A 22,822-nucleotide genomic window follows, 5' to 3' on the forward strand; every position below is an offset into this window, starting at 1 on the left:
TTGGTTTCCCTCTATTTATACTTGACGATTTTTCGTCATATTATTGGATAATTTTTCTACGGTAATCGATACTGTGCCACGTAAATGATGCTAAACGCAGCTTGATATTTAACGTTTATACTCATTCGCACGCAACGCAAGCGAATTATTGGAAATAAAATCTACCTTTCACTATGACAACATTTATGGAAAGAATTTATCTATGGTTTTAAAATGGTTAACCTGTCAGGACATCACTATTGATTGCTACGTTCCCTTTAGGCGAATAAACGACAGTTGACATCATACGTCAAAGGAAGACAGGAAGAAATAAACCAGTAAGTACTGTCTATAAAACTGTAAAGGTTTTCAACTCAAGATATACAGATTTTCCGACTTCCTCGAAAACTCGATTCAATTTTGTGTGCATCTATATGTCGAACGGCTGTCCTCTAAAATCTACTTCCATTGCTCGCTTCTGATCCTCTTTTCACAGATTCAAGTACAAGTCCAAAACAATCCCAAAAATCAGCACCAAACTGAGGTCATTATGTCCTTAGAAATGCAGAAGATGATCGTATGATTAAATTTTATGATGTCTTTTAACTACAGTTCGCCAGTATTGAGAAAGGAGCGCCTTTTCTGTTTCATTTTTTGGGCTGTATCAGCAGCTGTCAAATTGAGCAGCAACTGCTCAAGGGAACGTGATGAGGACAAACAACCATAACAAGTCAACAGGTACATCAGCACTGGACAGGGCACCATCACTAATCTGATATAATTTCCTCCAAATCAGGATCCTCGAAGTTCATAGCATCATAGTCCGCAAATGTTTCATTGAATGTACCCTTATCTGCTAGATCATTCTGGTCCTCATCATCATCATCCATTTCTACCCATTCAGGCTCATTGTCAACATCCGGTTCATCATTTGAGGCATTTCTCTTAGTTGTATTATCCTTTCCATGTTTTCGAGGTCCTGAATTTTTCTCAACTTTGGCTGTGGAATCTTCACATATGCAGGTCGATGGATTCTCATGAAATCCGCCTCTACCTGGTCTTACTTCCTTTGGCTCCCCCATGAAGCCTCTCTGGAAATTACGGACACTGGAAGCAAAAACATCCCAAGTCATGTTTGTTCTATTCAAGAACAATCGGTAGAGTTTTTTAGCATTTGGACGAATGGTTGGTTTATGCCCAAAGTATCTCCTACAAGAAAGTTCCCAGAGAGCTAATTAGCTGTAATAGATATCAGTGAACAACAGAAATTAAAATAGATGTAAATGGAGTATAACATACCTTCGTCCAGCTAACATTTTTGCCATATTTCCATTATTATTGGTTACAAATACATCACTTTCATCACAGACAATGAAGTCAAGTGCAGCCATGCGAGAAGAAAATGAAGAAAATGATTGTAATTCTTCCTTGGTAGCAATGGTCTCTTTTGAATGGTAATTAGGAAATAATTCCTTGAGAGGCGCCAGCGTTCTTTCCCCTCCATATACTTCCCCTGATGCAACGTAAATATGAACATCAGAACCATATCCCAATGCTCTTAGCATGAGACCAACTTCTTCTGGGGTTAATGGGCATCTTCCCTGCCTCCTTGCCCTATCAGGATTGCTTCTCTGCATATCAATATCCTCATCATTTACCAGTCCTTAAATCAATTTTCAAAAGTGTAAACACAGTTCAGCCAAACATTTTTTGACTAAGTCCTAATTCCCTAGCATCTTGCCACTATCAGGGTGAAGAATGTTCAGCCGTTTAAAGCCATTGTTGATATTCATTCTATGAAAAGATCCTGTTAAGTTTGAATCCTGTGTAATGCTATGGTTTTGGATGTCCACTCAAGCATATGAAAAGAAGCTACCGAAAAGTGAACAAGATGTGCTTACATTTTCAGTATCACCTATATTTTAACATGAGACTTACATGTAATGTCTTCCACCTCCGCCTTATTGCGCCTAGTTCTTTCTGCTCCCTCTCCCCTCCACCATAATCACATCCAGAAAATGCCAGCATATCAGGTTCAAATCTGTAGAAAAAATGGCAATCAATTTACAAATTTTTCAATTGCCATCTGTTATTCTACCTAATTAACTGCATCTTAAATGTAAAAGAGTAAAAGATATTGCTGCTTGTGCAAATAGAATCAGCCAATGTTTTTAAAACTAAAGCCATCTTTGACTGGTAGAAGTACATAATCAATGGGTCACCGGTGTGTATGGGTGGTGTAAACCTCTCCAAGCTAATACAAGTTGGTGGGTATTGTTCTCACTTCCTATTACACTTTTCACACAATTTAATTATTTTGAATTAATTTTCAGAAACAGCTAGTTACAAGCATATCACGTGGGTCTTGAGGGACACAACAAATGCAGCACAAGTCCCGAGAGAGCACTATCAGGAACGCAGTACATCATATAGGTCTTTTATTAATATAATGGAAAAAATGGACGGTCCATTCGGACAGGTTTATACCGCTTAAATCCCATTTTTTACCAGTCTGATGACCTGGACCCCAAATTAGAGACATGCTCGATCTAAAAAGTAAATTGGGCTGTATACACCTTTGAATCCCAATCGGACCAACCGGTCCAAACAGGGTTTTAAAACTCTGGAATCAACAAAAACTGCAATAAGTACGATCAATCAGATTAAGCTCAGGATATGGACTTGACCTAAATTATGAGCAGTACTTGAGTTCTCAAACAAACTGGCTACTTTTTACGACAAAGAGAAAGGGGAAAAGGCAATAACTGGCTGTTAAGACAAAAAGGGCCAACAAGAATGGACATGGCAATCACTGGCTCAATTTGAATTGTATTACTTGCAAATGCTGTCAATCAAAACGCGGTCCTCCATGAAACAGATCATTCTTGTGTAAGTGTTTCATATTTTATGGAAATAAATTGGATGGATACTTTGTGATATGCTTATCTAGTATATACAATAGAAATGTCGTATATGCATGTAATGCAGCTGCGTAAGATTTATCTGCATAGGTATAAACACTATATATTCTAGAGTTTTGGTGGTCATCATATTGAAAAATCTCATTGGTACCGAAACATGTGAATTTAATGCGATGTATACAGTTAATAAAAGACCAAAATTCAATCAAACTACCTTAAGTGCAGTGCAATATAATGTTTACTTCTCATCCTCATCCAATGGACCAATTTTTGCCCCATTGCAAGTATTGGGCTGGTAAATTTTAAAGCATGGTAATTAACTCTACATCTCAACTTCTGATATTCTGTATCCAACCTGTTTGCTAGCCTGTAGTCAAATTTGCTAAGCTGCACAGCCTGCCACAAAATGAAGCAAACAAATAGATTTCCTGAATAAGTAAACATTCAAATAGTTATCTGTTTATATGGTGGTCAGAAAAAATGTATCAAAATTTAAGGCATTATTAATTACTGTTTACCAAATGTTTAAAACAATACAACATTTGGCAACTAACTACAGCTTTCTGTCTTTCCGAAATCTAAATTTCCTGAACATCTAATGCAGTTTTGTGAACACAAAAATGTCCCATTGTGGAAAGCAAAATTCACAAATAAAAAAAAATCCTGTAATTTATAAAAACTTGGATTTCAAGTCCTCTAAAACTTGAGAACTTCAGGGTTTGAAATTTGAATAAGGTAGTCTTTCTAAGCCGTTGGATATGATGGATCAAATATGTGGCTCTGATGGTTCAGCGAATGATATTTTTTTGACTGAAATTTTTTGGCAAAATTGAGGGGGCAAATGGATTGGGATTTGCAGATAGAGAAATATAAGATTGCTTCGCTGAGAAAAGATTTAGATAAGACATTAAACTGAGGTAAAGGAGTACAAATAACCTAGCTTGATTCATAAGATAAGTTAGGCATCACACACTTGGGGGATAAAATTCATCAGACTCAGGTATGCAACTGATTGGAGGACCAATGTTGAAGAGTTCATACACTCAAATAAAACAACTTAATCAAATCTAATAGACTTGCTATAAGATCTACCTAACGAAGAATAGAATTCTAGTCCTTGATCTAAATGCATTAACGACCTTCCTACATCTACTTAACAGAGAGAATCCAGTATGTTGCAAACCACAGTAGCACCAGTAATAGTTTCAGGAGATAAAAAAAACTTACATGTTTTTTCACGAGTACAGGTAATATGCGATTTATATAACATCTTTCATTACACTTCCTTGGAACCCGCATATTGTATGCAGATAATGGTTTCCTACCCTTACTGGGAAGTTGCTTGATAATCTTGACATCTTGGGACAGATATGATACAAACCAATCAACATCAAAGATCTCTGAGAAGTTACTGCAAAAAGTAAAGTATGTCACCATTTCACAATACTTGGATATCCAAATCAAATCACAGGGGCAATCCGTGCCTCTTTTGTAACTGACCTAGAATCTTTCCAGAAAGATCGTTGATCCAATTTTGGAACAACAAGAGTAGCATTCAAAATTCGTGCAGCAACAACAGCATCTGTAATCTGCCAGTTGCGGAAACAGAAGGATTGGCATTAATAGCAGAGTATGATTATAGAGTGTTCCAACAACAGCTATCATATACTGTAATGTACTATGGCGATATGCATAGTAACCAGAAAAACAGGTGCGCTGGTTGCAGCAAACAATTTAGCTGGACACTTTGTCTAAAACCTAGCACAACCAGAAGGATAAGGGATATATTTCATCCATGGAAGCAAACCATAGGATTGTCAATAAAATAGTGTATTTAGAGAGAGAGAGAGAGACACACACACACACACAAAGACAAGAAAAAAAAGTCCTATACTAATAAATGCCACATTACTCACTACAGCAAAAATAAGTTGATTCCGTTCGACAACATCAATCTACGGCCGAATCCAATTGAGGCAGCAGAAGCACTTTCCCCATTTTTAAGTTCATTTCACATTTTTATTAACTAAAGTGTATAAATAAAAAGATCAGACTCCTAAACCCACAATTTTTTTGAAGTAGAAACAGAAGCCGCATATCAAATCCTTGCTTGACTATAACAATCACAAAGAATCCAAATAATTACCCCCGTTCTTTGCTGATTCAAGCCTCCACTTGTCGCAATACACAAATATCGATTCGAATGTGTCATCACTTGAGCTTCTGCCACACGGAAAGCATAGTTATCGGTCATTACATACATTCATACATCCAAAACCAAATCCAAGTTCCAAACGAAAAGTTTTACATCGCATCACTCCACACTACTGAACCAACAATGATACGCACTTTGAAACTTGTTGCTGGAATTGCTACAGCCGTAGAAGTGCTCTGAATTTCGAGAAGTCCAGATATCGCGTCCCAACTTTCCTCCATCTCTCTAAATATTATCATTAAATTAAAACAAAATCAATCAACAACGGAATCGAGATCCAATAACACAAACGTCAAACCATCGCCAAATTCAAATAGAAGCCAGCAAATGAAAAGCCCTAACCGGAACGCGGAACGCAGGATGTTCAATCGCCTCATCCTTATGAACGCTAATCTGAACAATAATTCCATACATAAAACAAAACAAAACGATTAGGAATGTGCGATCAATTACTTGAACTATCAGAAACCGCTGTTCACGAGAGAGAAATAGTACCGTAGTCTGTTGTCGTTTCAACTGCATACGATCGGTTTCGACGGGAGAAGGAGCTAAAAACGAGAGGAGAGCGAAGAGAAACAGTAGTGCGGCGGCGACGGCGGAAAACACCGGAATCACTACACGGAATCGTTGGTAATAGTGTTGACGCCGCCGCTGATATGCCATTTCTCTTTACCTCTCTCTCTCTGCGTGTGCGTGTGCGTGTGTGTGCTTATTGAAGCACCAACTTGATAAAATTATTACAGTTTCATGTTTATAATTAATAATTAATTCTGAATCGCACACGACTACAGCATGGCATTGCCTGTGGCGTGGTGCGTTGCGTAAACAGATCTGTTTGTTTTATATGATAGCGTTGCAATACGAGAACCTCTTTCTTCTCTCCTTGCAACGCTACCAGGTAAGGTTTATGACGCTTCCCTTCTTCATCTCTCTATCTATTGTGCTCGTCTTATTTCTTATTTTTGCCTCCCACGTGTACTGTGTCATCTTTTCTTTCCTTTAACAAACGCGCATCACTACTCTCTTCTTCCTCCAAATTTTCGAGATTTCATTTCTTGCCAACTTCGCATGCTGAGTGAGTGGTTGGGATAAATATCAACACATGTAACAAATGTTTCCATCAAATATTAAGCCTGGAATAATGGTCCAAGCGTTTTTTCTAAGCATTTCGTAGCTCAGTAATCGTATATCCTCTCTGTAATAATCTTTTCAAGAAACGATTTAGGAATTTATATTCAGAAGAAAAAAAATGCATTCAAAGGTCATTTTTAATGAGAATTTTTATTTTAATGTCAAGACAAGAGAGTTTGGGAGAGGGAAGTTGTAAATAAAAATTTCAATTGAAATCAAATGTGATTAGATTAATTAAAATTAAGTGATCTGTTTGTGTTAAAAACATTGAAGATGTAAAACAATAGTTACAATATTTTCGTTAAATTATTTAATAATTTTATTACAAAAGTTATTGAAATGAGTAACATTTTGAAATTCTTTTCAGTAAGTTTGTTTAACCTTTTGAAAAACAAAAACAGAAACATTTATAAAGATGAAATCACTTGCTTTTTTACAAAAACAGAAACTGGTAAATGGGATGCAGTAAATTTGGTGAGAAAATAGTGTAGCATTATTAATTATATTATGTGAATATTTTGTGATAAAGTGGAGAAAAAGTCATGTTGAAATATGAATTCCTAACTTGGACAGAGAGGAATTTTAAAGAAAAATATATATTCGTTTACTCAAAAATATTTGTATGATTTCGTATTGGAAGGGTCAAATATTTTTATATTGTTATTTAATCACAAATCGTTGTTAGTATTTCATTTCTAAATTAGTGCTGATGTGATTTCTTCGATAATTTGTAAAAAAGTAACAATTTTATTATATATGATTAATTTCAGATTAATCAACTTCGTAAAATATTTCAATTTATATATTTAATACCTGTTTCTTCCCATATAGAAAGAGGATGAGGGTACGTTTTATTCGATTACAACGAATAGGGGTAAAGAATGTTCTGATATTTGAATTTTCTAGAATAAAGAAAAAGATCGATTCAACATTATATTCCTAACTTTGAACAAAAGGAATGTTCTAAGGAGAATAGACTTACATTTTCATCAAGCTTCGTTCAATTTTAATTTATTTTAAACAATCTACCTAATAAAGACATTGTCCTTCTACTTTATTCGTCCACTTTTATTCTTCCGAACGAAGAGAATAGAGATATTAAGAAGCGCACACGTAAAAAAAAAAAATGAAAGAAGAAAAATAAAAATTTCAAGGTTAAAAGGTAGACAAAAGTGAAACAAAATTGAATTTTTAAGTATTGACTTAAATTCATTTTTCTGTATGACTCATTTTGACTTTTGGTTAAAGTTGACTTTAATCAATTTCACCTCAGCTGGTTTGATTTGTGTCGATTTGAATAGATTCAATTTTGACACAATTTGAATTGATTTGACTTTCATCGATTCGAATCAATACGATCAGAATTGACTCGACTCAACCTTCAACTAATGGAAATTGATTTACACCTTATGTCTAGGCCAACTCGATTCGATCTTCGGCCTACTCTAATTTGACTTGACCTTCAACCAAAATTGACTTTGATTTCGGACTGACTCGTCCCGACCTTTTTCCTGGATTAACTCAGCTTGACCTTTGGTCCGAGCCAACTTAGCTCATGCTTTGATCCAGACTGACTTGTTTTGACCTCCTACCCGATCCGACCCGACTCAACCTTTTAGACTTGTAATTTTTTTTATTATAACCAATAAACAATTTCACAACTTTAACTAATAAACAATTTTACAACTTCGAAAATTTCAATTTTTTTAAGTGAATAATAAACTTTTGAAATATTTATTATTCACTAAAAAAATCCTCGTCCAAATACACCATTAAACATCATAAACAAAATGTAAGTGTTTGTTGTGATAACAAACGTTTGAAGTGGAACTTTTAAGCCAATTTCTTCCATTCAAGTCACACTTGAGGATATTTCTTGAAAACCTACTGTGAAAATGGTATGGTTATTTCCATTATTGAAGTTTACTTGTACGAAGAATTAAAATGGTGCAATTGAGAAACCTTACAATGGAGTTGTATGTGGTGAGAGAGATAAGATGATAAATACTTTAATTATGCTAAATCATACTTGGTTGGTCTAAGGTTAATCATAAAAGTCTGACACCCAAACAAAATGAAATCCAAAAGTATATTGGTATGTTAACTTGTTAGAAAAAGTGAGATGAGTTAAGTATTTTAATTGGATAATCCGCATAATCCACAATAAAATTTTCATTATTCTCAAGTCAGTCAATCATATTTTATTTTAATTTAATTTTTCTCATTTTTCATTTATTTTATACTTTAATCCCTAGTTCAATTCTTTTACTTTATTTAACATCGATTTTTAACTTCATAACAAATATAAGAATCAGATCTTATCTGAAGTATGATGATTAATTGTTATAGTATTTTGTCAACTTAAACAATAATTTATTTTTACGTTTCTTTATGATAGTTTAACTTTTACATATATAGTGTAGGTGTTAATTTATCTTATTAATTGTAAATTTGTGGAATAAAAAAAATATAAAGCTTTAAAATAAAATTATTGTTGTGATATTTGTATATAATATTTTTTTTTTTAAGATTTTACTTATGTGGATAGATCCGTAATCAATCATTTTAGGGACATACAATTGTGATGACGTTTTTTCTTTATCAATTTTAGTGTTTATGTGTAACGAAATTGTCTTAACCATTATTTTTTGTTATTTCATATACCCATAGATTTGACAAATTAAATCAAATTAATTCTGAACGAAATTAATATAATTAAACATACTGAGATTAAGCTGATAAAAAAGTTGTCATCATTAGTTTGAGTTAATTCGTTAATGAAAGTAAATTAGAATACTATAATTGTAAAGGATTGGTACGTGGCAGGTGCAAACTCACGTGTGAGCCTCATCCCTGGGAATTAGGAAGCAGAAGAATGCGACTCCACAGTTGCAACACCCTCTCTGAAACCTTTCTCGCTCTGTGAAACCAGAAAAATATTATTTAACCATTAATCATGTATTCGTTCACAGTGAAACCCTTCTTCGTTCCTCACTTTCTTTCTTCTTTTTCTTCCTCTTCAACTTCTACTTCCTCCTCCTCAATTTCTCTCGCCTCCTTCTCATCTCGTTCTCTCTCAGCAATTAGCTTTCCCAGAAATTCAAAGCACAGAGGAAGGTTTGGTCTGAAAGTTGAAGCCTATGATTCCTCCAATAATGACGCTTCTAACCCTGCAAGTGCTGGCGATTCCAAACTCCCGAATGGCACTTTGGTACTGCTTTTCCTTCGTATTCTTCTTAATTTTTTATTAATGGAAGTTCTATTTTTAATGGTATATTTTATTATTTTAATAGAAAAAGTATTTTATGAATTGTGAATGAAAACCTGTTACAATAGGTTAGTGTGATCCTGGATCAGTTAATAATGTATCTGATCTTTAAACTTTCCCATGAAATCTCAATTTTCTTCAGCATTATACGCACTGGCCCGAGTGATTATTTTGATGGATATGATGAAATTAAAATAGGATCTGCTGTGAAAATATAATTTTTTTTTTCTGTGAATAAGTATATCTACTTCTGTCCGGTAAGTTATCCGAGTAGTGGTTTAATGTTTTGAATTCACCAGTCAAAGAGCAGGAGAGAAATTTTACTGGAATATGTTAAGAACGTGCAGCCAGAATTTATGGAATTGTTTGTGAAAAGAGCGCCTCAACAGGTATGGTGATGTCTTGTTTATGAACAGTTTATCTGATTACAGCGGAAAAATGGCTGCTTTTTTATTTTTCTTTTCTCGCCATGCCCTCTTAGTGTGAATAAAACTTATGTTGGTGATTAGGTTGTGGATGCAATGCGCCAAACAGTGACAAATATGATTGGAACACTGCCTCCTCAATTTTTTGCTGTAACAATTACCACTGTAAGATGCGATAAATTTTTTTTCCTCCTCTTGCATAACTTTAGCTATCATTTTTAGTGAGCAATTTTACAAGCTATGATGGTTGTATTTGGGTGGATAGTCATTTTTTAGGTTTCTTTGATGAAACGATTGTATAGAGTGGGATACCTTACTTTGTTTGGTTTACTTGTCCCTGAAATTTGTATTTGCAATGACTATCCCCTTTATTTCATGTCACATATGTTTGCTTTCGGAATTTTGTAAATAAAATTGAAGGTATACTTATTTTACATTTGCTGCCATTTTTATTTCCCTTGTTTATTAATATTTACTATTTGTATTGTTAGCTCCAATTTCAAAGCCTTTTTACAAATTCTTGCTCCAAAGGAAATTGTCTGAATGAATTAATTGGAAAATATTCTGGTCTTGGAAGAATAACATGTTTTAAGCACAAAATGGTTTAATTGGCAGAGAAATGTTGAGCCATGCTCTGGATTGAATTGGAGTTTTTCCTTTTTATTTTATCTTGCCCATGCATCTTACGTGTCTCTGTGGAATCATTTGGCTATTTATTAGGTAGCTGAAAATCTTGCACAGCTCATGTACAGTGTCATAATGACTGGATACATGTTCAGGAATGCACAATACCGTTTGGAGTTGCAAGAAAGTTTGGAACAAGTTGCTGCCCTGCCAGAGGTGCAAGATAAAAAGGTAAGACTGTTTCTCTTTCTTCTCTTTTTAGCATTCTGTCTGTGGTTCAAAAGATAATTAAGTGTTTGGATAAGTGAAAGGATGTCTTATGCTCAATTTGGTGGACAGAATCTTTATTTCCTATCTATATTAACTTTCCCTATTTAGATTCCCGTCCAGCTTAGAGCAAAGAAAAATTGTAAAGGATTTTCTTTAGTTTAATCGGGTGTTGACTAGTAGAAAAAGAAAAGTTTGTTATTGGGTGAAGAATAATATAATAGTTTCTTCTTCTTGTCTCTCTCTTTCTCTATATATTCAATATGGTATCAAGAGCATACATTTTGATTCTTTGGTCATGGTGCATTCTTCACATCCATCATCTTCAGCAGTTCCTTCATTCTCACCGGTCACTCTTTCTCATTTCATTACAGAGAAACTCAATTAAGATAATTTTCTGCTTTGGAGGCAACGAATTGAACTTGTGATAAAAGGTCAATGTTTTTCATGACCAAATCTGGATCTGTTAATCCTTCATATCTTGCATGTGAACAACATGATCAGTCACTCTTCTTGTGACTTCAGTCCACTTTAACAAGTAGTATGCTCACTCAAATCATTGGTTGTGTTTTTTCTTGAGAACTTTGGGAGAAACTGCATGAAAATTTTGATGCACATATGCAAGCTTGCGCAAATCAACTGCACACCGAATTACATAACACAATCCCTGAAGGAAAAACCTTGACTGAATTCTTGGCTTGTGTTAAAGCACTAGTTGCTTTGATTACTAAATGGACATAGTGTTTCCTTTAGGTACCACATTATTATTGCACAAAGCAAATTCAAATAATAATTTAGTTTGTACTTGCTTTAATATATGTTCTTAAAACATTGCAGGATGTGCCAGATTATGCACCTGGCACACAAAAGAATGTTTCAGGTGAAGTTATTCGGTGGAACAATGTTTCTGGGGCTGAGAAAATAGATGCTAAAAAGTACATTGAATTACTTGAAGCGGAGATTGAGGAGCTGAATCGTCAAGTTGGAAGACAACCTAGCAATGCACAAAATGAACTATTAGAATACCTAAAATCTCTCGAGCCTCGAAATTTGAAGGTTAACTCAACTTTTCATTGGTTAATATAATTTGTTCATCCAGTTGTTTTGTGCTGTCTGCTAAGTATAAGTTTTCACATGTTGAGCTGTGCTGTAAGTACTGTAGCTTTTATTTAGATTTTATATGATCTGCTATTGTTTAATCAGTATTGAACAGTCTGGTATTGCATTTTTTTCAGAACTAGGTATTGATTTGATGGTGATATAATCATCACAATTATAAACCCACTTCCACTGTTGTGGATTTACTTGCATTGGTGCTCTATATAGATTGTGATATTTGCTTTTGACATTCCCGTGCAGATTATTCAACATAACCAAAATAATTATCTCTCTGATTCTCTGCAGTTAAAACGCATGTCAACTTTTTGCCATAATAACCCTTCATTTCATTTTGTAGGAGTTGACTAGTAGTGCTGGCGAGGATGTAGTGTTTGCTATGAATACGTTTATAAAGCGTCTGCTGGCTGTTTCAGATCCTAGCCAAATGAAGGTTTACTACTTCATTATTTTGATGTCCTTTGTTTTCGTTTTATATTCACCATTAATGTAAATTTTGTTTCCTTGTCATCTTTCAAAGTGGTCTAACATTTTCAGATTACAGTTACTGTACTTAGGTCTGTTCAAAAATCTTAACTGAGTCGAATTGTATAAAAGAAAAATTAATTGTTCTATTAATTTGGTTATTTAAATTGAATTGCTCTTAAAGAACTAAACTGAATTTTAACTTACAATATTGGAAAATATGCTTCACAATAGGATGTCTATTATGATAATTCAAACGACTCATATGGTTTAAGCAATTTAAAGTAGTTAAATTTAGTTTAGATTTCTCAAACCATGATGTAGTTAAGTTCAATTCCTTTAAATCATTATACAACTCAATTTAGTTCACTCAAACCACTTTTAAAGTTCAGTTTAGTTTTACAATAGTTTAGTTCAATTCATGCATTTTGCCTACCCCTATCACTCTACTCATTATTATCTGGGTCAATATTGAATCCTTTTTTTGTGGGATTAATTTATGTTTAGGGTGCCTATTAAGTGTTAACATGGAAGATGGAACTCATTTTGTTTTGGTTCATAAAATTGAAGTCTTTGTATTACTTGGATGGAAAGTTGCTCAAAAAAACACATTCGATAGCTACTTCCCTAATCCTTGTTGTCATGATGATATATTAGCTATTTTGTCATGTGATACTATGTGAATTGGTAGTGGTTTTGTTTGTATAAACTGAGGCAACCAAAAACTAGAATTTTTCAAATTGAGTAAGTTCTCTGCGAGTATTGTGAAGGAAGGAGTGAATAACCTTTTCTTCTCATTACCGTGAACAAGATCATTCAAGACTTTTGAATTAGTTGTTTTAATTGTGATTTTTCAGACTAGCGTGACGGAGACTAGTGCAGCTGAACTTGCTAAGCTGCTTTATTGGTTGATGGTGGTTGGGTACAGCATTCGCAATATTGAAGTTCGTTTTGATATGGAAAGAGTACTTGGCACTCCTCCAAAGCTGGCTGAATTGCCGCCAGGTGAAAATGTTTAAGCAATCTTGAATAATAAAGTAGGTCATTGAAGTACTAAGTGGCTTATTTAGATTTTGCACTTTTTTGGTTGATTGGCTGAATCAATGGCCACGACCTAAAAGAGAAAAAGTCTGCATTTTTCAGCGGCCTTGAATGATTGGTCTCCTAATATATTATTTAATATATTTGAATGATTTTTTTTTTTATCTGGGTACTATGAAATCGCAACTATACTGACAACGATATCAGGGTTGATTCCCATGCCTCTATTTTTATGTCACTTCTTTGACAGTCTGAACCCTGGTGATTCTTTATAAAGGCAGCAATGATCTTGGTCCCTTTTCAGCGTTTCCATATTCGCCAGAATGCATCAACGTATATTCTATTTGTTATGTACGGTGCAGTGAGCTGGGTTATTCTTCCTAGATTCATTTTAAATTGTTATATTTTCTAATTTCATATTTTAATATTGTTATTCTTTTAATTTATACTTTTTTTAATATATATATGTTATACTTTTAAATGTGACCTATAAATTTAATTTAATTTTATTATATTTAAATTTAAATTCTGTTAATTTTGAAGAGCTAACTAGTGTTAAGAACTAAAATCTGATAGTAGTCAATTTTTATACTGTTTCTGGAATGCCTGTAGCTGAAAAAAATTCTCTGCCAATAATTTCACCGTACTTTCACTCCCAAAGTATCATGGAATCGAAAAGACTTGTCTTTAAATGTTGGCCCAGTTTCTACTATGATAGCCTAACCTAGTTTGGACAGAGGAAGGTTGGGGTTGCCTAAAGTTAGAATCTTGATGGAATTTAAATCTATCAAACTCAACTTGAATGTTTTCTGCTTCTAATTCGAGTTCTAATGGAATTTTATTTTATTTTTAATTAATCTGATATGGATGACTGGGACCAACTTAAATTTGACTCAGTTATAATGGTTGTACGAAAATCTGTAAAAAGAATTCCATCCTAACCTGATTTCATGTATTTTGGATTGTACCTAAATGTTTCTCCATCTAACCTGTATTGAGATGATACATTAAATTATTTTATACAATAAATAAACTAAATAAAAGATGCTTTCTCCTAAACAAAAACAAAAGTAAAGAATAGATAGGTATTTGGTAAACGAGGGTATAAACAAAGTTGCTCAAGAATAGCATGCTTATATTTTTGCCTAACCATTTTGTTTTTTAATATTTAAAAAATATATATTTTAATTGATACAAAATGCAGGTGAAAATTGTTTGTGCATGTATGTTTGACATTTTATATCATTCTAATATTTATATGGAGATATAAATCTAGTCTCATTGTTTAGGATATGACGTGGAGTAGTCTTTTTAACATGCAAAGTATTATCTAAATTGCAGATAAATATAGATTAAAATGTTATTTTCCTCTAAAATATGTAATCAGTTTTTCTTTCGCTAACTATTTTTTTCTTTATAGAACATTATCTAAATCACAGAAGACTAGAATAGAAGTAGTATTCTTCTACATTAGAAAGATACAAAACTTATAAAGTATTTTAGAGACTAAAATCATTTCGCATGTTCACATCACGAGATAATAACTTCAAAGTATATCGTGCTTAAACCATATATAAGAAAACATATTTTCATTACGACACTAGGAAATTACACATGGTATATTGATATCTAAATCAAAAGAAAATCAAAAGAAAACGTGTTGGTATTCAAATTATAACAAAAAACATTATATTTATACGAAATACAAACAAATAATCATACAAAATTTTAATTAGTCAAAAGAGGACAAACTATCCTAAAAAAGTAAAAATACATATAACACAAGGATTTAACGTTCATGAAAAAAAAAATTATGAAAACATTTCAAGTGGTTATGACGACAAATTCCAATTTTTCAAGAGCAATAGAATTATTAAAGAGCAAATTGAGGATTTGCTTCCCTCCGCTTTAAAGAATTAAAATCCAGCAACAGATATAAACGATAAATTGAGTACAAGACTACAATAATTAACAAATTTAGGCAATCAACCTTAAACCGACATTATGTGAATAACTTACATCTCAGCATTTTTGTATGCAAATACAAAAAATTACAAACGTCATATCTCTCTCACTGGCGGTGGAGAAAAAGGAAAATAAATCGTCACAAAACTGCATCCCCGATGCGAGGAAGTCCAATCTGAACCAAAGCTTCATTCCCAATTCCCAATCAATATACACTTCTGAATTCCTTGACCGGCGGAAACAGAATTCAACGGCCGTGCCATCATCATTCAGACAGAGGAAAATAATGGGTTGGCCACTTCGGGTATGCACGTTTGAATAAATTCATACATACAGTATCACGCTGTTCAAGAACCCCGTTGAGAAGGCACTTCATTGTTCCTGCACAACAATTGATCCAATTACATGAAACCGTATTCCACATTAAAAACCTTCACAGCATAACTACTAGATGCGATTGATTGCCTTTAAAACATCTGTGTTGATAGATTACTCTTTCAAAGATAAGAATGCTATCAATATTTATTACCAGACAGGATAAATTCACGTTGGTGGCATATCAAAATCATATCAAGGAATAAAGAGTTTTCTGAAGAAAATAGCAGAAAGCAGCTCAATACTAAGAGAATCATGGAGTTCACAGAAACATCTTTGATCAGACAACATATAATCTGTATTCTCCCCATCAAATAATTAACAGCCAGAATGCTAATAGTAATAAGATTGATGGTAAATATTTCTAGCATAGCCAACATACCATGGGTACCAACTGGTTCTTTAATTCGTCCACGGAGGCCACGTTTGGTATAAAGCTCAACAGGCTGCAATCACCAACAACATTAAAAAATTAGTTAGGGAAATAATGGAAACCAATTTGGAGGGAGTACACCTCATTACTGTCCAACTAAAATTCAAAGAATCCAGATGCTGGGTTATTTTCACCTTAAACCATTTAACATCCTCTGGATTATAAAACATGTGTCTCACAGAAGCTTTGCGTTTCGACACTCTTTGGGGGTAACTGCACCAAAAAAATGTTTAAAATCTCAATAAGGAAACATGAACTCAATCATCAATTTTCAAAAAAGATCATAATACAACCCTGAAATTTCTTAACAAGAATAAAAAATGCAAAGATGTAAAAAAAACAATAAAATCAATACAGGCAACATGCAAGGTTTCCATAAGGTGGGCCCAGACAACATATATCCATACCCTGTCAAAATAACTCGTTTAAGGATTATCCTATCTGGATCAACAGTTTTCAGTGAGCCAACAGCAGCCACTACAGGTGCAGCATTCTCTCCGGATATCTTTAGGATTATTGAAGGAAGAGGAGGAAAAGAAATTGGAGCATATATTGAAGCCACTGAAAAACGCCCAGCATGGAGAAACCTCTCCATCTTGTTCTTGTCAGTATTTATGAACTCACTAGAGAAAACTGGCCTGCAAAAAAATTGCAATTCCCAAAATATTTTACTCTGAAGAGATCTACTATATACCAAAAAGTCCTTCAAATTGAAGACCATACCTGCCAACAAACTGCCTAAAACCAACATGAAAAATTAACTCTTCCTTGGACTTGATTGGTGCATCATATGTTTCATGTTTCTTCACACTACACAGCACAAGTCACTTCAGTTCATGAAATATAAACAAATAGACATTGAAAATAGTAAAATGATAAAGTGCAAAAATACCTGAAATGAAGGACAGATACTTTGGACTCGTGTTTCAACAGGCCACATGTTGTAACTGGCATTCTCTTTGAAAGCAAACATAACTTAGAAGCAACAGCACTGGGCACATCCTTGATTTGTAGCCTAGCATATGAGCCAACTGGAATACAGTGCTCGCAATTTTCTTGATCCAATTCCAGAGCTTTCGCAAGAACATGTTTTTGTGTTCTTTTAAAATTATCAAATTCAAATATTTTGGCATAATCTTGGGGTAGAGATTCCTGATAATATTAGAAATGTCAGATTGTTGTTTTGGGAGGTTAGACACAATGACTTACTATATAGGATCTCCAAAAGATACATACTTTAGGATCCCATGAAGAAGTCCTAAAGGACTTGAGTCCCCTATACTTTGCAAACCGCTTCCTAGCAGGAACATCCAATGGTGTATCCACTTCATCTGGAAACTCTGGAAAAAGACAACAAACGAATGAAAAAAACACAATTAGAAATAGTATCATAAATCAGTAATACCACCAAATTATGCATAGTGTCATCTCTAGCAAACTTCTCAATGAAATACAATTCATAGGAACAATAAAATAGAAATTACACAACCTAATTTAGATAAACTTTAGATGCAGGCAGACAAAAAATTCGAGTTGTCTTTAAAAGAAGCGAATATGCAAATTGATTTTTTTTCATCAGCAAGTGTGTCAATTGAATGTTAATAAGAATACAAAACACAAAGAAATGCACCTTCATCTGCTGCATGTGCTTCTTTAAGTTCCTTGAGTTCATCTTGTATTTTCTCTCTGGTTAAGTTATCTACTTCCTGTAATGCATTGATGATATAGATTAAAATCCATCCAATTACGACCACATTTAACTAACGTGTTGTTACAAGCTCACCATCATCACTGAATCATTGTCAGTTTCTTCCTCAGAATCTCCAAGTCTAAGAGAAATGTCATCACCGTCAAATTCTGAATATTTATTTGCCTCTTGAACAGGAAATCCATCTTCCCCATCATCCAACACCATACCATCATCATTTTCATCATCAGAATCTGACTCGTCAGAATCATCAACTATCCATGCAGCCTAAAAAATTGAACATCAAAATAAAAGCCAGATATCTATCATTTCTTTTCTCAAACGGAATATTTTTTAAGAGCCCAAAAATATAAAATATAAAGAGAAACAACAAATATTCAGAAGAAAATTTCAGACCTGATACTCTGATGTGCCACGAGGTAGACTCCTCTTCTTTATCTTCTTTTTCTTTTGATCTTCATCAGCCTTAGCAATTTCAGCCTCAGTCGGCCATGTCTAGTAACAAGGAAAGACACCATACCCAATAATTAAAAGAAATAAATTAACACGAAATTTTCAAAAGGATAAATAAAAGGTGTTAAGGAAAGACTGAAGCATACAGAAGCTCAAGAAACAAATGAATAATGAAAGAGGTAAGATTTCATTATCTACCTGCTCTCCAGCAAGAGGATCAGGTATGTTCTCAACAACTAACGCTTCATGGTTAAGAGGATCAGGCACAAGAGAACCAATGACCTGAAATATTATAGAGAGGAAAAGGCAGGAAAAACGTAAATACAAATAAAAAAATGGTTAAAGAATGCAAGAGTTTAAAGGGTTAAAATAATTGAAAGATGACAATATCCTAGTGCTTCCTAAACAGCCCAAATTAAAATTTCAAAAAGTCAATTCAAAAGGGGAGGTATGTGCTTATTTTAAGATTTACCAACTGTGTATATTAGAGTACTGAATATCAAAGGTAATCCCTATCGCATATTAGATGTGGGACTGCCATATATATACACATATACTAGGCAAACAGACAGTAACATTATCAAAATTTAACATGTGTTTGATTTATCTATCTCACATATGGAAAAAAGTAGCTTAATGCAACAGTACACACTAAACAACCAAGCCTTTTGCCACTAGGAGGGATTCATGGTGATCACACGTTATTTTGTTCTATTGTGAATCATGTTTATAGACAAAGCATTGACCTCTAAATCTACTTAGCATATGAAACATGTGTGTGAATTACAATTTAATCACAATTATGTTGACATTTTGTTTGACATTTTTGACAATTACATTCCTTTATCAATTCCATGACTGCTCTGGTTTTGTATGGAAAACAGCGGGTAAAACTGTCAAAGTGTACATACCTCTGTATCATTCATTTCATCTGCATCCATTAGGTCCTGATTTTTCCTTGAATTCAAAGGACAAGGATCTTTTAATAGTTCAATTTTAGACAATTGGAAATCTCCTGCACCTGAAACATGAACCTGGCAAAAAATTGTAAGACAACTAAATAATGCAGCTACAATAGAAAAACTGCAAACTTGACAGTTACCAGTTGATTGACCGAGAGATTACGAGAACGAAGGTAACCAGTGAGAAGCACGGTGCATTTTTCTGAGTTGCCCTCGTATACTGCACCAACCTGTAATTTACAGTGGGTGGCAACCATCATTAATGTCAATAAGTAGGTAAATAAATAGCATCAATTAACATCTAGATCAAATTACAGTAAGGGCTCCAGAAAAAAATTGACAGTAAATTTCTCACTAACTTATCATCTAAAATATACAACATTCAGGTTTTTTTAATGCCACAAGATTACAAACATGATCAAACTACACCGTTATTCTCAGTAGGCATTTGGCATGGGCAAATAACTACATTTTATTGAATGACAATCTTAGGAACGTAGTGTGGGGTTTTAAGGCCATAGCCTCTCCAACTACAATAGCTATATGTAATGGTGTAATTCTCCCAAGGTTGTGATCAGAAACTAACATCCACGTCCATCATCATAGGAATAAAACACAAGCCAAACACGGGGACCAAAATTTCCCTGGATTAAGATTATTCCCAGCAAATTCTTGTACCATCATGTACCAAACATTAGAATGTTATATTCACAAGTCCAAAGTTCCCAAGAATAATTCAACAAAACCTTGAAACAAACACAGAAGTTCTATCAGCATAAATTCAAACCTTTTGAGCCAAAAGGTACGAACGTTGAGTTCTCCAATGAGGAACTTTAAGCCTTTGCTCTTTAAAGAGCCACAAGAACTGCATTATTAAAGAATGGAAAAATGTAGGCTTAGACCATCATACTGGGCGTACATTTGATGGAAAAGGTACAGAAGGTACTATCAGAATTGTCAGCTAACAATGAGTTAAATAACCTTATGTAGCTCATCCTTTGTATCAGCAGGATAAAATTTACAATCCTCGGGAAATTCTGAGGCAAGACTAGATGTGCATGTCTTCTTTAGTTCATTCCGTTGTTTCAGATCAGAAGGTAAATCCTGAAAGCATCAAATGGAATTTCATCATAAATATCTAAAAGTCAATTTGTCAGTGAAATATAGGAACTTGTGAATTAGTTCACGAGTTGAAAACAATAGGATCCATTCTAACATACACGAATAAACACAGCAGTGCTTGGTAAACCAAGAGATCTAAATACAGAAAGGCATTGATTTCCAAATGAGTCAACGTAGTTGGAATGAGTTTCTTCACACAAAGACTTTGCCGAGGCCACAAAAACCATTAGATCAGCAACCTACAACATAAAGTACCCAATGCTAATCAACATTTCAGCACCTTTAATACTTAAAAAAATGTACAGAGCACATACAAACGATGATACCTTAGCCATTTCCATGCATGATAGTAGATCACCATGTGGTGCTTTCAATACCTGAAATGTAAAACATTTAGTCAATGTTATAAAATCCTTTTGCTTTGGCTTTAGACAGAAAGAATCATCAAATATCTATTCAATATATGCATAAATTTAAACTTTTGTGCTTATTTTCGAATTAACCAGGTACAGGTCTATATCCAACATACAACAATGAAAAATGTTGATCTTCGTAATTGCATATCAGAAAAAAAATATGAAGTTTTCTATTTTAACTGTTAACTAAATCAATTTTGTAGTTTTCATTAATATTCATCACTCAGTGCTTGCAAAGACACCCAAAGCAGCAGCATTGCACTCCCATATAAAAACCACTGAAGCATATGAAAATAAGGACCACCAGATTATATTCGTCTTGTATTTCAATTTTTCTAAGATTTGACACGAACATTCAAGATAACGTATAGCGGTAATTAAGCAGCTGCAAGAATGGTATGTGCTGCACCAGCGTAAACATATCGTTACTCTGTATAAACATCTGTTACATATTCATTAATTCTTGTCCTGTGCTCAGAAGAAAAAAAATACAGCAATCAAATATACCGTTATTCTTGTCTTATATTCAGAAGAAGCAACGGTTCCTGGCAGCACCGCGCACGTATCTTTAGATAACAATGACAAGAGATCATCAGCAACTGATTCTAAATCCACAGAAGCACAGAGGGCAAAGAGAACCTGCGAGGAACAAAAGATAAATAAAATCAGTATCCAATCCGATTCTGATAAAAAAAAAAAAAAACATGATTCACTCACTATGACTCGAGGAGGACTTCTGGACCCACTGAGTTCTCTTTTCTCTTTCAAGACCGCAGCCCTTTTCTGATCACGTATCTGTAAAATTCCTAATCAGCTACTCTGTAAAAGACAACGAAACGCGCAAGAGACAGTGGGAACAAAGAAACAGTGAGAAATACCATTTTACTTCTCTGAATTCGAGCTGCACGAGCGCCTTTGCCAACATTGCGCTCTGCTTTTGCGATTGCAAGTCTGTCTGAAGAACCCAACAGAAAAGGCAAACTATAAGAAAAAGAAAACAAATCAACGGCACGGCTATGAAATACTAACCCTTGACAGAGGTTTTATGAAGATTGCGAGAAGACTTGGACGAGAAACGGGACTTGTGAGCCTTATTGACTTGAACTCTGGACCCTCCCATTGTGGTCGAACGCACCGGTAGCTTTCACCGCTGCGTCCTCTTGTCGATCTCAGTTGCAAGCAAAACCCTATTTCCTCAGCAAATAAGCCGCAGAGGGTTTAGCAAACAAAAAAATATGTGAGGGACATAAAATTACTTATATAAACCCGGTTCGGACGAAAAGCCCATCAGAGTCATACTGTTAAAACTATTTTCTCTATTTGATTGCTGATTAATTATTATTATTACTATTATTATTATTATTATTATTTATTATATTATTATTATTATTAATGAATCTACGAGTTCTATTACTACTAATTATTATTATTATTATTATTAAATTAATAATGATACTACGAATTCTACAGCTAATAATAACAACTATGATTTTTTTTTATAGTATTTTTAAAAATTAATGTGATTCGAACGTTTTGTTTTGTAATGAGTTTTAAGTATTTTAACAAAAAGTAAGTTCTCAGACTCATATTTGGTTTGAAAATTATTCATATTTAAAGTATTTTGTTTTGTTTTCCAAAAATTATAAACTTAACATGTCAGCTAAATCATATTTATGAGTATAACAATTACTTAAAAAAATTAACTTTTTTATTAATTTATAGTTAATTTTATACTAATAATTCACAATGTTTTATTGTTGATAAATAAATTTAATTGTAATTATTAATATACAAAAATTTACATTATTAATCAATAAAAATAAACACAAATTTTGTTTTAAAAAAAAATATTCATTATAAAAAAATATATTTTATCCACTCATAATATAAACCATTGGATAGTATCACCAATCAATTATAACGATTAGACACGGAA

General features: G+C 33.7%; 3 protein-coding genes across 4 annotated transcripts; 1 reads left to right on the forward strand and 2 right to left on the reverse strand.

The window, feature by feature from the left end:
- Window positions 1-310: 310 nt before the first annotated feature.
- LOC114196084 (O-fucosyltransferase family protein) lies at window positions 311-6,177 on the reverse strand. Of its 2 annotated transcripts, none has more exons than XM_028086604.2 (10): window positions 5,611-6,177; window positions 5,458-5,508; window positions 5,250-5,340; window positions 5,047-5,123; window positions 4,401-4,489; window positions 4,128-4,311; window positions 3,115-3,296; window positions 1,918-2,020; window positions 1,279-1,610; window positions 311-1,188 (listed from the first exon to the last, which is right to left on the reverse strand). In XM_028086604.2, exons 1-10 carry the CDS (start codon window positions 5,776-5,778, stop codon window positions 747-749), a joined length of 1,719 nt encoding a protein of 572 aa, XP_027942405.1. In that variant the 5' UTR covers window positions 5,779-6,177; the 3' UTR covers window positions 311-746. The 2 variants fall into 2 exon arrangements, with proteins under 2 accessions (XP_027942405.1, XP_027942406.1); XM_028086605.2 differs by having other exon boundaries at window positions 5,209-5,340; window positions 5,611-6,175.
- Window positions 6,178-9,073: 2,896 nt separating this feature from the next.
- On the forward strand, window positions 9,074-13,616 carry LOC114195880 (uncharacterized). Its single transcript, XM_028086308.2, has 7 exons — window positions 9,074-9,457; window positions 9,814-9,903; window positions 10,024-10,104; window positions 10,660-10,794; window positions 11,668-11,886; window positions 12,287-12,379; window positions 13,269-13,616. Exons 1-7 carry the CDS (start codon window positions 9,203-9,205, stop codon window positions 13,428-13,430), a joined length of 1,035 nt encoding a protein of 344 aa, XP_027942109.1. The 5' UTR covers window positions 9,074-9,202; the 3' UTR covers window positions 13,431-13,616.
- A 1,804-nt stretch (window positions 13,617-15,420) lies between these two features.
- On the reverse strand, window positions 15,421-22,128 carry LOC114164392 (pre-rRNA-processing TSR1-like protein). Its single transcript, XM_028049055.2, has 21 exons — window positions 21,916-22,128; window positions 21,765-21,841; window positions 21,604-21,681; window positions 21,394-21,525; window positions 20,797-20,847; window positions 20,569-20,709; window positions 20,330-20,452; window positions 20,136-20,213; window positions 19,489-19,578; window positions 19,298-19,420; window positions 18,585-18,668; window positions 18,330-18,428; window positions 18,009-18,200; window positions 17,856-17,931; window positions 17,462-17,565; window positions 17,118-17,377; window positions 16,949-17,035; window positions 16,633-16,863; window positions 16,360-16,438; window positions 16,175-16,238; window positions 15,421-15,798 (listed from the first exon to the last, which is right to left on the reverse strand). Exons 1-21 carry the CDS (start codon window positions 22,004-22,006, stop codon window positions 15,683-15,685), a joined length of 2,376 nt encoding a protein of 791 aa, XP_027904856.1. The 5' UTR covers window positions 22,007-22,128; the 3' UTR covers window positions 15,421-15,682.
- Between the last annotated feature and the right edge of the window lie 694 nt (window positions 22,129-22,822).

Source organism: Vigna unguiculata, chromosome 9 (assembly GCF_037176805.1).
Source record: "Vigna unguiculata cultivar grain cowpea cultivar isolate G323 ecotype 2 chromosome 9, ASM3717680v1, whole genome shotgun sequence".
Lineage (NCBI taxonomy): Eukaryota > Viridiplantae > Streptophyta > Magnoliopsida > Fabales > Fabaceae > Vigna > Vigna unguiculata.